This window comes from Globicephala melas, chromosome 9, assembly GCF_963455315.2.
Source record: "Globicephala melas chromosome 9, mGloMel1.2, whole genome shotgun sequence".
NCBI lineage: Eukaryota > Metazoa > Chordata > Mammalia > Artiodactyla > Delphinidae > Globicephala > Globicephala melas.
In genome coordinates, this window is record NC_083322.1 from 90,006,669 (window position 1) to 90,020,023 (window position 13,355).

General features: G+C 43.1%; 1 protein-coding gene across 1 annotated transcript in view; it reads right to left on the reverse strand.

Annotated features, from left to right (window-relative positions):
• Window positions 1-13,355, reverse strand: part of LAMB4 (laminin subunit beta 4) — a 111,844-nt gene that overhangs the window by 46,913 nt on the left and 51,576 nt on the right. The window contains 4 exon segments of the mRNA XM_060305057.1: window positions 46-223; window positions 5,845-5,968; window positions 6,761-6,870; window positions 9,644-9,838. Of these exon segments, the coding sequence (XP_060161040.1) occupies window positions 46-223; window positions 5,845-5,968; window positions 6,761-6,870; window positions 9,644-9,838 (607 nt within the window).

The window sequence follows — 13,355 nt, forward strand, 5'->3', positions numbered from 1 at the left end:
TAAGGCAATTTCTATTTAAATAAAAGATACCAAACAGACACTCACCCACAGCCCCGTTGTGCAGCCTGGCAGACAAACTGGCTATAAGCCTTTCACACACTCCAGGGAGCACCTGAGGTCCCATTGCCGAGGCAATTTCAACACAGTTGTGCAGGTGATATTCATCTAAATCCTGCTTGCTGCAGAAATTCTCCAATGAGTTGATTTGGGGAATAAGACGAACCTTTTGAAATAATGAGAAATAGAAGACTTACGTTCAAAACTGTCCCCTATTCAAGATTCCAGTTATAAAAAAAAAAAAAATAGATCTGTGAGAATCGTGGTTGAAAAGAGACTCAATTCCATCCTTTCAATTGCATATGACCGAAGACTTTAAGATTTTCAATTTAGTTAAGAAATCTTTAAATATTTACATTTATTGACTTATGGCAAAGAAAATAAGGTTTTACCTTTTTATTACTATATTTTTTACTTGTTAATCAATTTGTCTTAGATTTGAAGGAGTTTTAACTAGGCTACTTGTGATAGATTAAGAAATTATGGCTTACACATAGCACAGGGAGATCAGCTTGGTGCTTTGTGACCCCCTACAGGGGTGGGATAGGGAGGGTGGGAGGGAGACGCAAGAGGGAGGAGATATGGGGATATATGTATATGTATAGATAATTCACTTTGTTATAAAGCAGAAACTAACACCATTGTAAAGCAATTATACTCCAATAAAGAAAGAAATTATGGCTTAGACGTTGCATTCTGTAGTATTACTGTGGAACTCTAAAACTCTCCTTTAGAAAGTTTTATCTTTTTCAATTACATATGAACAGTGCTGTTCTACATCAAACTATCTGCCTCCTGGAGATTCACAGTACAGATTAACGTATTAAACCTCTGAGAAGTACTGCAAGAAAAACACTGTTGTTACTGAAGCATAGTTGATTTACAATGTGTTAGTTTCAGGTGTACAGCCCAGTGATTCAGTCTCCATTCTGCTACCCCCCCAACCTCTCAGCTCAGTGGTTCTCAATATGAGAGGTACTCACCCCCAGGGAGCATTTTAGAAATTCCAAGGGGTGTTTTTGGTTGTCATGGCTACTAGGTGAGGTGTGTTACTGGCATTTAGTGGGTGGGGATCAGACATGCTAGACATTCTCACAGTAAGGAAAATCATCGCATGCCTCTGACAGCTTTTGAATATTTCACTGAACATCCATGAAGGAGGATTCCGTGCTTATGATGATGAGTTGAAAACCTTACTCTGTGTTTTTAAAACACGATAAACATGTTTACAACACACCTGCTTGCATGGCTATCTCGTATGTAGTGAATCTATGTGTTTGAGCATCTCTGTACTTCAGTATGACTCCCGGTGTGTTCATGTTGGTACACGTATGTATTGAAGTACATATTATTTCCTCATAAATTACTTCCCTTTTATTGTGTTTGCACATTAACATTGATATTATTTGGAAGTTATGTGTGCAGGTAGGCTCTAATGCCTGTGAATTTCATTGCAGGGTAGGAAAGAGGGTTACAAACTAATCAATATTTGTAATAAAAAGGGAAGGTTGGGGCCGCTAGACTTCTGAGATGGCCCACAGTCTGTGGAGTGTTTCTCTCCCAGGGCCGCTCTCACTTTCCAAGACGACTCCATGCCCTGGGGCTGCTCTTGCCTTTTGAGATGGACTGCCTCCTGTCTATGGAATGTGTACCACTCTAAATAAATCTACTTCTAACCAATCACTTTGTCTCCCACTACATTCTTTCCGCAGAGACATGAAGAACCTGAGCTGCAGCAAGTCCTGAGACCAGGCGTGTGATCTCAATTACAAGAGAGTGGGTTCAAGGCGGGAGAAAAAAAAGGAAGGTTGTGTCAGATGACATTGAGAGCCACTGTCCGAGCCACACCAAATGACCTGTCACAGTTTCCAGTATCTGTCACACTGTGTTGTCATTTCCTGTGTAACTGCCTGCATCTCCCCTTTAGAGCATCAGCCCTGGCGGGGCAGGGAAGGTGTTGGTCTCGTTTACCCTGTGCCTGCCCAAGTGGTTAATTTACAGTAAATGCTTACTAAAAATTGTGCAGTAGGGCTTCCCTGGTGGCGCAGTGGTTGAGAGTCCACCTGCCGATGCAGGGGACACGGGTTTGTGACCCGGTCTGGGAAGATCCCACATGCCGCAGAGCGGCTGGGCCCGTGAGCCATGGCCGCTGAGCCTGCGCGTCCAGAGCCTGTGCTCCGCAACGGGAGAGGCCACAACAGTGAGAGGCCCGTGTACCACAAAAAAAAAAAAAAAAAAATTGTACAGTAAAGAAGTATACATACATTCCTAGTATTGTATCTTTGATACTAAAATGACTCTGCATTCTCCAAACACAAACCAAGCAGGGTGACATCTAGGAGGAAGCCAGATGGGCTAGGCTTGGTGGTGAGGGCAGGCAATCAGGGACAAATTGTTTACAGTTCTTGGTCTCAGCCGGTTTAGAGTTGGCCATTCCTGGCACCAAGACGACAGAGCAGATGACAAGAGTCCCTGTCTATCAGCGATAGGATTTTGTAATGCCATGACTCACTTCTCCTAGAAACTTTTAGGGGCTTCATGTTTACCAAGTGTCATCCAACCCACGGTTTAAAAGAAGAATGGCAGTTTTATGTTCTAGAATGCATAATTTATGTTTGACTCTCAGCACATTTTTATGGGCACACATATCATGTAATCAGGGCGACCGAAAATAAAAACCCAACCATCTCACTATGGCTGCCAAACAAAAGATACTTGTGCAGAAGGATGACAAAGCTTTCCTCTGGTCTTCTTCGTAATGCATCTCAGTCTCAGATGCAAATGTTAATCTGGCTGCAGAGAAGAATGAACTTTGAAAGGGTCAGTTCCAAACAATCAAGTATCTTCCCAAAGCAGCAAAACTGCTTTAGGCTGGAATCATAAAATGTGTAACGACTTTCTCCTACTGCCATCCTGGGTCAGGGACTCTAGGGTTCACTGCAGGTGCCCTGCCTGGATCCTCCCATCCACCAGCTGCTGTGGCACTGGCTGCTAAAAGCTCACAGCTGTCCCCTTCTCCAGAAAATTGGACCTAGCCAAGTGAGTGCGCTCTCTGGGGGTTTGGGTAGCTGATGATGATGTGGGCACACAAGGCCCCACCCCTTCGCCTCCAGGTGGAACCAACCCTGTGGTGCATTTCTTGCTCCAGGGCCCCCTGGAGACCACATCCTTGCCGGGCTCCGCCCCGCCCGCCCCCCCCCCCCCCCCCCCCCGCAAGCATGCCCTCAATAACCCAGGCCAACCTGAGTCCCTGCTTGTAGGAAATCTGACCTCAACTGCGGAGCTAGGGCCTCTTCTGGGAGTCTGGACAGTTTGACAAGATTGGGGTGCTCTCTTAATTTCTATTTTGGTTTCAGGGTTTTCATGGCTATATATAAGGAGAACGATTGCTTGATAATTGACCAAATGGACATATTTTAAGTTCATTTCAAATTATCCGTTTATATTCTGCAGCAAACATCACTGCAATGATTTTGTTTACATGCCTGTCTTCTGTGTCAGGCTGAGGACGCCTTGAGGGCAAGAACCAGATTTTACCCCCAATCCCCAGGAACCAGCACAGTGCCCGGCCCACATACCCTCAGAGAAGGGGTGATGAATGGACAATTTGGATGGATGCATCTAACACAGCATCCAGTGATTATCTCTGGAATTTACAAAGTTTAGAAATATTTAGGACATGGATTTAAAAAGAGGAGTACTTGGCTCTCATAAATTTGAGTTTCATGACTGTTATGATACAATAATAACATCGCTTGGTGATTAGGAATCCTTATTTTCTTCCTTTCCCTTTCTTTACTCTGCCTGGGTTTAGCTTTTTTTCCTGAATTAAACCTGTTGGATTTGAGTCTCGTTCTTTGGAACTCACACGTTGGTCATGAGCACAGTTCTATTTAAAGCTCCTCGGTAGAGAACATGAGTTATATGGACAGGGAAATCATGAGCGTTTACATTTCCCACTTTACATTTCTACTTTCCACTTCAATTCTATTGAATTTCAGAGAAACAATGAATAATTTTTTAGTATGTATAATGTAATATTTTAGGGCAGTATTTGGGACAGGGTACCCTGTATCTTTCTTTCCTCCCTCCCTCCCTTTCCTTCCTTCCTTTCCTATATCTTGCAACCTCACCTTTGGTAAAATCATCTTAAAACAATGGCTTTTTTTCATGTTATAAAAGCTGAACTTATTGAATAAAATCTAAGATATACCTGCCTCATACTAAATTCTATAGTAGATGTTGAAATTAAAAAGTTCTAGGGTATAAATTAAAAAGGTTCAATAGTTAAAAACTGAACTTTAAAGACACAATACACAAAATGTGGATATAGTTCATTAAATCAGGGGTTGACAAACTTCCTATAAAAGGCCAGAGAAGAAATATTTTGAGCTTTGCGGTCATAAGGTCTCTTGCAAATAGGTGTCTTTGCAGCTTGAAAGCAGTGTAGATAATATGTAAATGTATGGGCGTGGCTGTGTTCCAATGAAACTTCATAGGGCCGTAGTTTGCTTATTAAATCACAATATTAGAAGATTGTTACAAATGTTTAAAAATACAATTTTAACAAAGCAATTCCATTTTATCCACAAAAGTACTTTAGAAAAGTCCCACACAATTCTCTACAATTCTGCTAAAGGCGGAATGAAACCGGCACTTTCATAAATTATTGATGATCCTGAAAATTAACTGACATATAAATTAATTAATACCTTCCAGAAATTAATATGACACATTATTTCAAGAACCATAAAACCCTGGGTAAAGTAGGACTGTATTTTCAAATGTTTAAAAAATATACCAACTACACAGAGTAGAAAAAATAGAAGCAACTTAAATGACCACAAGTAGGGGAATAGATAAGTACATTAAGTAAATTTATTCAATGTCCAAACTCTGCCCAGGGACAGGCCTGGGCCTGAAGTTATGCACAGAGTGAGAGTTTGGAAGGAATGCCTGTGGCCCAAATTTGTGAGCCACAACTACTGAGCCTGCGTGCCACAACTACTGAAGCCCACGTGCCTAGAGCCGGTGCTCTGCAACAAGAGAAACCACCGCAATGAGAAGCCCACGCACCGCAACGAAGAGTAGCCCCCGCTCACTGCAACTAGAGAAAGCCCGAGCACAGCAACAAAGACCCAACACAGCCAAAAATAAATAAATAAATGAATTTTTAAAAAAGAAGCCACTTAAGGAAATACTATGCATGCTTCCTAAGAATGGTAAGATTACATAAGCATAATAAGAAAACACTGATGATATAATAGGAAGTGAAAAAAAGCCATGTACAATCTTGTCTAAGCACTCTGATTACAATGATATGAAAACATAATATGCAATAAATGGGAACTTGTAAGCTGATAATAATTAATGATTGTTGGAATTTCTCCCCAGACTTTCTGCAGTGCCAGGGCACAGCAGTGGCTCCAGGCAGGGATGTGTGAATCAGGCCTTCTGGCTCTGATTTCTCACTCCTCATTCACTAGCTTTGTGACTCTGTGCCTCGGTTCTGTCGTCTGTAAAATGGGAATAATGACAGTACTTAACTCATAGAGTAGATGTGAAGTCTAACTAACAGAATATGGAAAACACTTCAAACCATGGCCGGTACATACTATTCTGGACGATTTGCCATTGCTATTAGATGACCTTTATATAGAGTAGGTGATTTTTATAATGAAACAAATACTTTTCTATTTCTCATGAAACACTTCAAAGTACAAGCCTACTTTTAGAATTAGAATGGAGCTCATTTCAGAAGGAAGCACACCCAAGAGTCTGTTATACTTACAGAATCAATTCAATGTGTGAATGAGCCTGGAATTCTCCTTCCAAAGGCTGGGGAAAATAGACATCTATGGAATATTGTACATCTGGTTCTAAACAGATGGGTGTGGGAAGCGGCATGATTCTGTACTAAGAGAAATAAAGCAAAAATTCAGTGACAAAAGTACAGTTATATAAGCTAAGCGGCCATCATATTTGGTGTGTTTCACATGTGCCGTGAAGTGGGTGCCACTGTGGGATGGAGACCGGGTTGAGGTCCAGACCAGCTCAGGTGCATTGGGTGGACAGTCAGTTCACACTCAGATTCTCTGTGGCTCTTCCGTAGGGTTGTGCCAAACAGCAAACCTTTGGAAACTGGCCGTGATTTGTCATGACTACTCTGGGAAAAGGATGGAGCAAAGGTCCTTCATCCCATCTATCAGGCTAATATCAAGAGGGTCTCTGTTCTCGTCAGCCACAAATCTCCAATGCAAAATTAGTGGCCTCAAAACTAGACTCTCAGCTGTTGAGATAACTCAAGCTGAATACTGTCCTCTTATTCTCGTAGCATTTCATTTTCTCACATCTCCAGGCATCTGGGGAATGGGAAACAAACATTCAAGATCTAGGGTCAGGATATCTGGGCTGGAGCCCTGGTACTTCTACACATTAGCTATAAGACTTGGGCAAGTGCTCAGAGTGTTCTCGTTCTCAATTTCCTCCTCATCTGATGAAGACAAAACTACCTCCTTGAGTTGTTACCAAGATTCAACGCGGTATGAATGTAAAGCAGAGCATAGCACATAGTAAACACTTAATAAACATTGTGTCTCCTTTGATACATCTCTACTCTCACTTAGTTCCTGGATACAAATTCCTGATAGATGAACAACATTCTAAGAAACGTTCAACGTTTGAGGACACGCCTCCCGCATACCTGGAAGCTGCTGGTAAAGGCTGAGGCTTTGGCTGTGGGGTCTCGCGTGCACTGTGATCGCTCCCTCCGGCCAGGTTAACCACCATCTGGACAGTCCAGTCATCCGCAGACTAGACAGGCATCACGTAAGAGCACGTCCCTGCGAGGATGCATGCACCAACATATTCCTAATGGAGAGTGCATGGGATAAATTTGCAACCCACGGCCCACTCAGAAAACAGAATTTTGGAGTTGAGAGAAGAGGTTCGTTCTCAGGCTCAACTCTCTGGTGTTTGAATTGTGATCCAGATAGAAAGAATGTTGTTTCTGGCCATAGATGTAATTCCTGGGTCTAGAGAAAAACGCTGGCACTCCGACAGGTCTAATCTTTAACCTCTGTCTCCCAAAGAGTCGATTAAATCATCATGTTCCTGACTTCCTAACACCATACACAAAAATAAACTCAAAATGGATTAAAGACCTAAATGTAAGGCTAGACACTATAAAACTCTTAGAGGAAAACATAGGAAAAAACACTCTGACATAAATCACAGCAAGATCTTTGGGAACCACCTCCTAGAGTCATGGAAATAAAATAAAAAATGAACAAATGAGACCTAATGACACTTAAAAGCTTTTGCACAGCAAAGGAAACCGTAAACAAGATGAAAAGACAACCCTCAGAATGAGAGAAAACACTTGCAAATGAAGCAACTGACAAAGGATTAATCTCCAAAATGTATAACCAGATCATGTAGCTGCATATCAAAAAAACAACCCAATCCAAAACTGGGCAGAAGACCTAAATAGACATTTCTCCAAAGAAGACATACAGACTGCCAATAAACACATGAAAGGATGCTCAACATCACTGATCATTGGAGAAATGCAAATCAAATCTTCAATGAGGTATCACCTCACACCAGTCAGAATGGCCGTCATCGAAAAATCTACAAACAATAAATGCTGGAGAGGGTGTGGAGAAAAGGGAACCCTCTTGCATTGTTGGTGGGAATGCAAATTGATACAGCCACTATGGAGAATGGTATGGAGGTTCCTTAAAAAACTACAAAAAGAACTATCATATGACCCAGCAATCCCACTACTGGGCATATACCCTGAGAGAACCATAATTCAGAAAGAGTCATGAACCACAAGGTTCATTGCAGCTCTATTTACAATAGGCAGGACATGGAAGCAACCTAAATGCCCATCAACAGACGAATGGATAAATAAGATGTGGCACATATATACAATGGAATATTACTCAGCCATAAAAAAGAATGAAATTGAGTTATTTGTAATGAGGTGGATGGACCTAGAGTCTGTCATACAGAGTGAAGTAAAGTCAGAAAGAGAAGAACAAATACTGTATGCCAATGCACATATATGGAATCTAAAAAAACGGTACTGATGAACCTAGTAGCAGGGTAGGAATAAAGACGCAGATGTAGAGAATGGACTTGAGGACACAGGGAGGGGGAAGGGTAAGCTGGGACGAAGTGAGAGAGTGGCATCGACATATATACACTACCAAATGTAAAATAGATAGCTAGTGGGAAGCTGCCACATAGCACAGGGAGATCAGCTCGGTGCTTTGTGACCACCTAGAGGGGTGGGATAGGAAGGATGGGAGGGAGGCTCAAGAGGGAGGGAATACGGGGATATATGTATACTTATAGCTGATTCACTTTGTTGTACAACGGAAACTAACACAACTTTATAAAGCAATTATACTCCAATAAAGATATTTTTTAAAAAATCATGTTCCTGGATCACAGAAACAAAAAAATCCTTCACAAAAAGATATATTTCTTTCATTTTAGTTGCATATACATTATTATGTAAGTTTATATTATTTATTATATTATTAGATCTATTTATACGTATCTGTATAAATATATACATATATAGAGAGACATACACACACACATATATATAGATAGCGAGCGAGCGAGAGAGAGCATATGCTAATTACCTAAACTCTGGAAGCCTTACAATTAGGAAAAGCTTTTTAAAGCTATCAGAGATGTGTTCTCTCTATACAAAAATTAAATACATTTATGTGTATATACACATATGTAAAAAAAAAAAAAGACTTTGTCATACTCACCAGGTCAAAGTTCCCTGAAGTCCTTTGCCTTTCACGTGTAAGTGAGAAATTGAGAACAATGTCATGTTAAGAGTTTCAAGGCAGATCATCAGCTCTGGTCATACCACAGAAAGTGAGCCCTTCCAGAGTGTGGTCCCTAGAGAGACTCTGGGGGCTCTGAGGCCACCCCCAGCCATATACAATATTTTCCAGGGCAGATGGTCTGTGGGGTTTCAGATCATCAAAGAAAAGCTTATACAAAGAAAGGGTTAGGAGCCACTGCTCTAGCTCAAGTGTTTTTCTAATTTGGTTTCTCTTCCTCTTAGATATTTCTCAAAGGGGGGGAAGGCTAGAAAGGTAGCAGGCAAGAAGCGCAGGCTGCTTTTAGCTTTTCTCTTGTTTCCTGGTAAAATCCAAGTGCAAATAAATGCCTGTACTGCATCCCTGAGTCTGAATCTCTACACAGGTTTATTACATTTTTAGGAAAAAAAAGTCCCAGGAGGGCAGGATTTGCATTATTTTAGTTACTTATTGTCCTTATACAAACATTCCATCACCACTTCCCTAGAACTAGTATCTTAAATCTATAGCCCCAGCTTTAGCTTCTCTCCACAGAATAAGGCGTGTGTGCGTATGGCTGTGTTGCTTTAGTATCTTTAGGAAACCCTTTGGTTTATAACGCTCTCCAGATGTTCGACTTTTTGCAAATCCTGTTAAGATGAACACAGGCAAGACTGGAATGGAAACACTTAGCTAGAGAATGTATTTCAGTCAGCTCGGAACCACCACCGTGGAAGTGGAGTAAAGGGTACCTGAGCTTCATAGCGAATGGCAACAGCAAAATCCATGGGAATGGGGATGTTCCCCACAGCAAATCTCAAGCCGGGCCCAGCGAGAACCCTGGCAAATCCAGGTCCCATCCACGTAACAGGCACCCCAGGAACTGGCCCTCGGAGAACGACAGAAACAGCAGGCAGCTGGCCAGAGAGGAATAAACACAACTTTGCCTAGAGTGAAAGGCTGGAAGAGTTCACGGGGGAAAAAAACAAGAACAAAACCCACGGGTTTCTTTTTTTTTTCCCCACGGGTTTCTTGATGTGTATATGATCCATCTGAGTCCCGAATAAATTATTCCAACAAGGATACAGTCCAGCACACAGCGGAGAAAAACGTGCTGAATCTGCAGCTTTGGAACATATGTTACTGTATAGAAAAATCACTTGGAAAGCACTGCCACTGGCCAGTACATTATGTACTCCACGTGTCATGTACTGAGTGATTCCACATTGGTGACCTTGGCTTTTCTCAGATCTGACTGTGGAGTTCTGGCTAAAATACGGAGGGCAAGAAAATATTCCCATGCCTACACTTCATGGATTTTGCCTAATTGTGCATGACAATGATAAAACCCACCCAGATTTTTTTTTTTTTTAGATGTTTCTTCCATGCAAATATGAGAAATGATCTTCTCCCATCTGCTTGGGGGCACGTAAGTACAAAACTGCTCACACACTTGATCGATTAGCAGCCCTGCCGGTCTCATGCTGGATGTCAGCCTGGGGCCATCTGGACCCTATAGATAATACTTCCTTGATGACTTTTGCATCTGCCTCTCGACACTTCCAGCCTCCACCGGAACGCTGCCTCTTGTTACTTTCTGCCTGTATTGCTGCAACAGTCTCTTGGCTGTTCTCTCCGTGCTCGCTAGTCCAATACATACCGCACACTGCTGCCAACAAGCATTTCAAACGCTCTCTCACTGCCAAGAGCATCATGCCCAAATTACTTAGCCTGGAGTTCAAGTTGCTCTGTGATCTACCACAAACTGCTCTTCATTTGACAAATGTTCATTTAGTAACAATTCAACCCCCGCCTCTGAATCAGGAATGCATATACGAATAGGACAGATTCCCAGCCACAGAGGGGTTTAGAATCTTGCATGGGAGACAGAAAGGTAAATAAGAAATGAGACGGAGGTGTATGTAAACTCATCTCTATGCAACATTTTTCAAACTTTAAAAAAAGTACTCTGGAATTTGCAACAGACACTATAGGTACCCCCCCAACCCCGCCCACCCTGGGATCCCCCTTTCCTTGGTTTGTATACCTATCTCCCAGTTGCGTGTGTGCGTGTGTGTGGTTTCTAACAGCTCACAATTGCCCCCCTTCTCCGGAGAACTGCCCTCGCACACCCCAACTGCCTACTCCTACCCCTGGGGTAGCTCACAGCCAAAGACTACCTGATAGGAGGTTATGAAAGGCTGGCCCTGTCGTCTCAAGGGGCAGGACAAATTTATCTGCAGTTTATGTTTCTGACTTTCTCTGTGGATCAATCCAAGTTTTGTTTTACCTGAGACCACCTCTGACTCTTTCCTCTTCTCATGTTTCCTTCACTCTCTTAAAGAGTTTTCCCGAAGAACACTGCCTTCGTAAATTACATGCACCTGAATCCGGCCTTAGGCTCTGTTTCTAGGGCCGCTGACCTGAGACAGTTGGTAGCAGACAGTGTAGACTCTAAGATGGCTTCCTGGATGTGGAACATTTACTGTTCAGCTGGCAATGAGGAACCCAGTGGGTAACGTGTTGATGACCCTTGTGTAGCAGCAGAGCCGTTGCTAAAACAGTCATCTGTGGCCACCTGGGACAGGATAGAGGGCGAAGGGGAGGCACTGACTTGAGCAAGATTTCTGATACAGGGGAAAGAGTAGTTATAAGGACTGTGGACGTGGGTGGCTATTGTTGTACACCACTGACGCATTTGATGAAAGATGATGGCAGGCTCAGGGCAATCGATCAGCAACTTAGAGTCAAGGGTGAGAATCAGAAGGGCTCCCTGGCAGCATTTAAAGAAACTCATCTCCTTTAGTGAGAGGGCAGGAAGAACTAGAGACCAGGCACAAGACTTAATTGGAAGAGCTGCGGAACTTCAGGGAAGGCTGAGTTCTCAGCCTGGGTAAGTCACCTATGCCCAAGTCAGGCCCTCCCTTCACAGGGAAGCAGGGGCATCGTGAGGCATGGGTGATGCACATAAGAATCGTGAACCTTGAGGTTCTCCTGAGCACTCCTGGACTATAGAAGTAATCCACTCACACTTATTAGAAAATAGAGGCCCCCCCCTCCATCCTCACCCCCCCCCTTCATCCCTGCCACATTTGGAGACGAGGCAGAAATCTCAAATGATGCAGGTACCTTAAAAGAAAACGTGTGCATTCCTGAGGATCTGCCCCTCCTGACCACTTGCCTGATAATTAGGGTCACGTTGCAGCATGATCTGATGGGAAAGGGCTGCATCTCCGAGAAGGACCTGGTTAACACGAACAAGTAGCAACTGGGAGAGGATGGCTGGGCATGGATCGTGAGGGGTGCCAGATCAAGGGGACAGAATATGCAATCAGGTAAGGAGAGTTTGTTGGTTTGGGGTCACCGGTGATAAAGGATTTAGCAGCCTGGCAAGGGCCCTGGAGCCCTGCGAGATGCTTGGCGAAAGCTGTGGTCCAGAGTAATGAAGCGGAGCTGCCAGAACTGCTGTAGCAGGCTGGGGAGGATGGGTTATAAGGCTCAAAGAACCAGGCATGCTTGAATGGGTGTAAGACGCAAGGCTGGAAAACCCATCAGCTGACTATATTTCTTGTCCATTTTTCAAGACAGTGAGGAATGAACTGGTGAGGGGCCACCAGCATCACAGAGGATAGGGTACCCTCTGTAGGCTGGTAGCCTAAACCATTACAAAATTGAGCTCCTCAGTATCAGTGCAGTGGACAGGATCGCAGACTATCAAGGGTTGGGGAGCATTTAACTCTCAAAAGCAAGATGGGTATAATTATAATGGTCAGTGAGGTTGGAATAGGAGACAAGGGGGCCTGACCTACAGGAATCTTCTGTGGAGACGACTAATAGAACATGATGCTCCTAGTCGACAAAATATTGCCTAACATGTGTACTCCAAAGTGATCAAGTATGAACTGGCAGAAGGCTGAGTTCAGCCACCTCAACAGAAAGACATAATCCTTTCCCCAATTTATAGAGCTGAGCAAATTCTCAGACTCAGACCCCAGTGACTGAATGAGAGGCTGGGTCCCAAGGAGGAAAGACTCTTCAACACCACAGCAAGTGTTAATTCTCTCACTTCTCTCTCAAAGAGATCTATGTTTATTTACTAGTCTATTGGGGAAGCAGAAATGCCTAGATCTTTCGAGGGCTAATGGATACAGGATCTGAGTTGATACTGAGAACCATGTACCCAAAGTGTCATCATGGTCCCCGTTAGAACAGGGCATATGAGGGTCAGGTAGTAAATGGAGATCTGACTTAGGTTCTTTTCACGGTCAGTTCTCTGGGTTTACTGAACCACTGATTGTTTCCTCTAATTCTTGTATATGTATTGGAATGGACCTGCTTAGCAGTTGGCATTGATGTTAGTGCTCCTATCGTAGGAAAGGCCGAGTAAAACCTTGTGAAATGCCCACCCTCCATTGCCCTCCCCACCACCACCAAGCCAAGGTAGTAAATAAAAAGCAATATTGC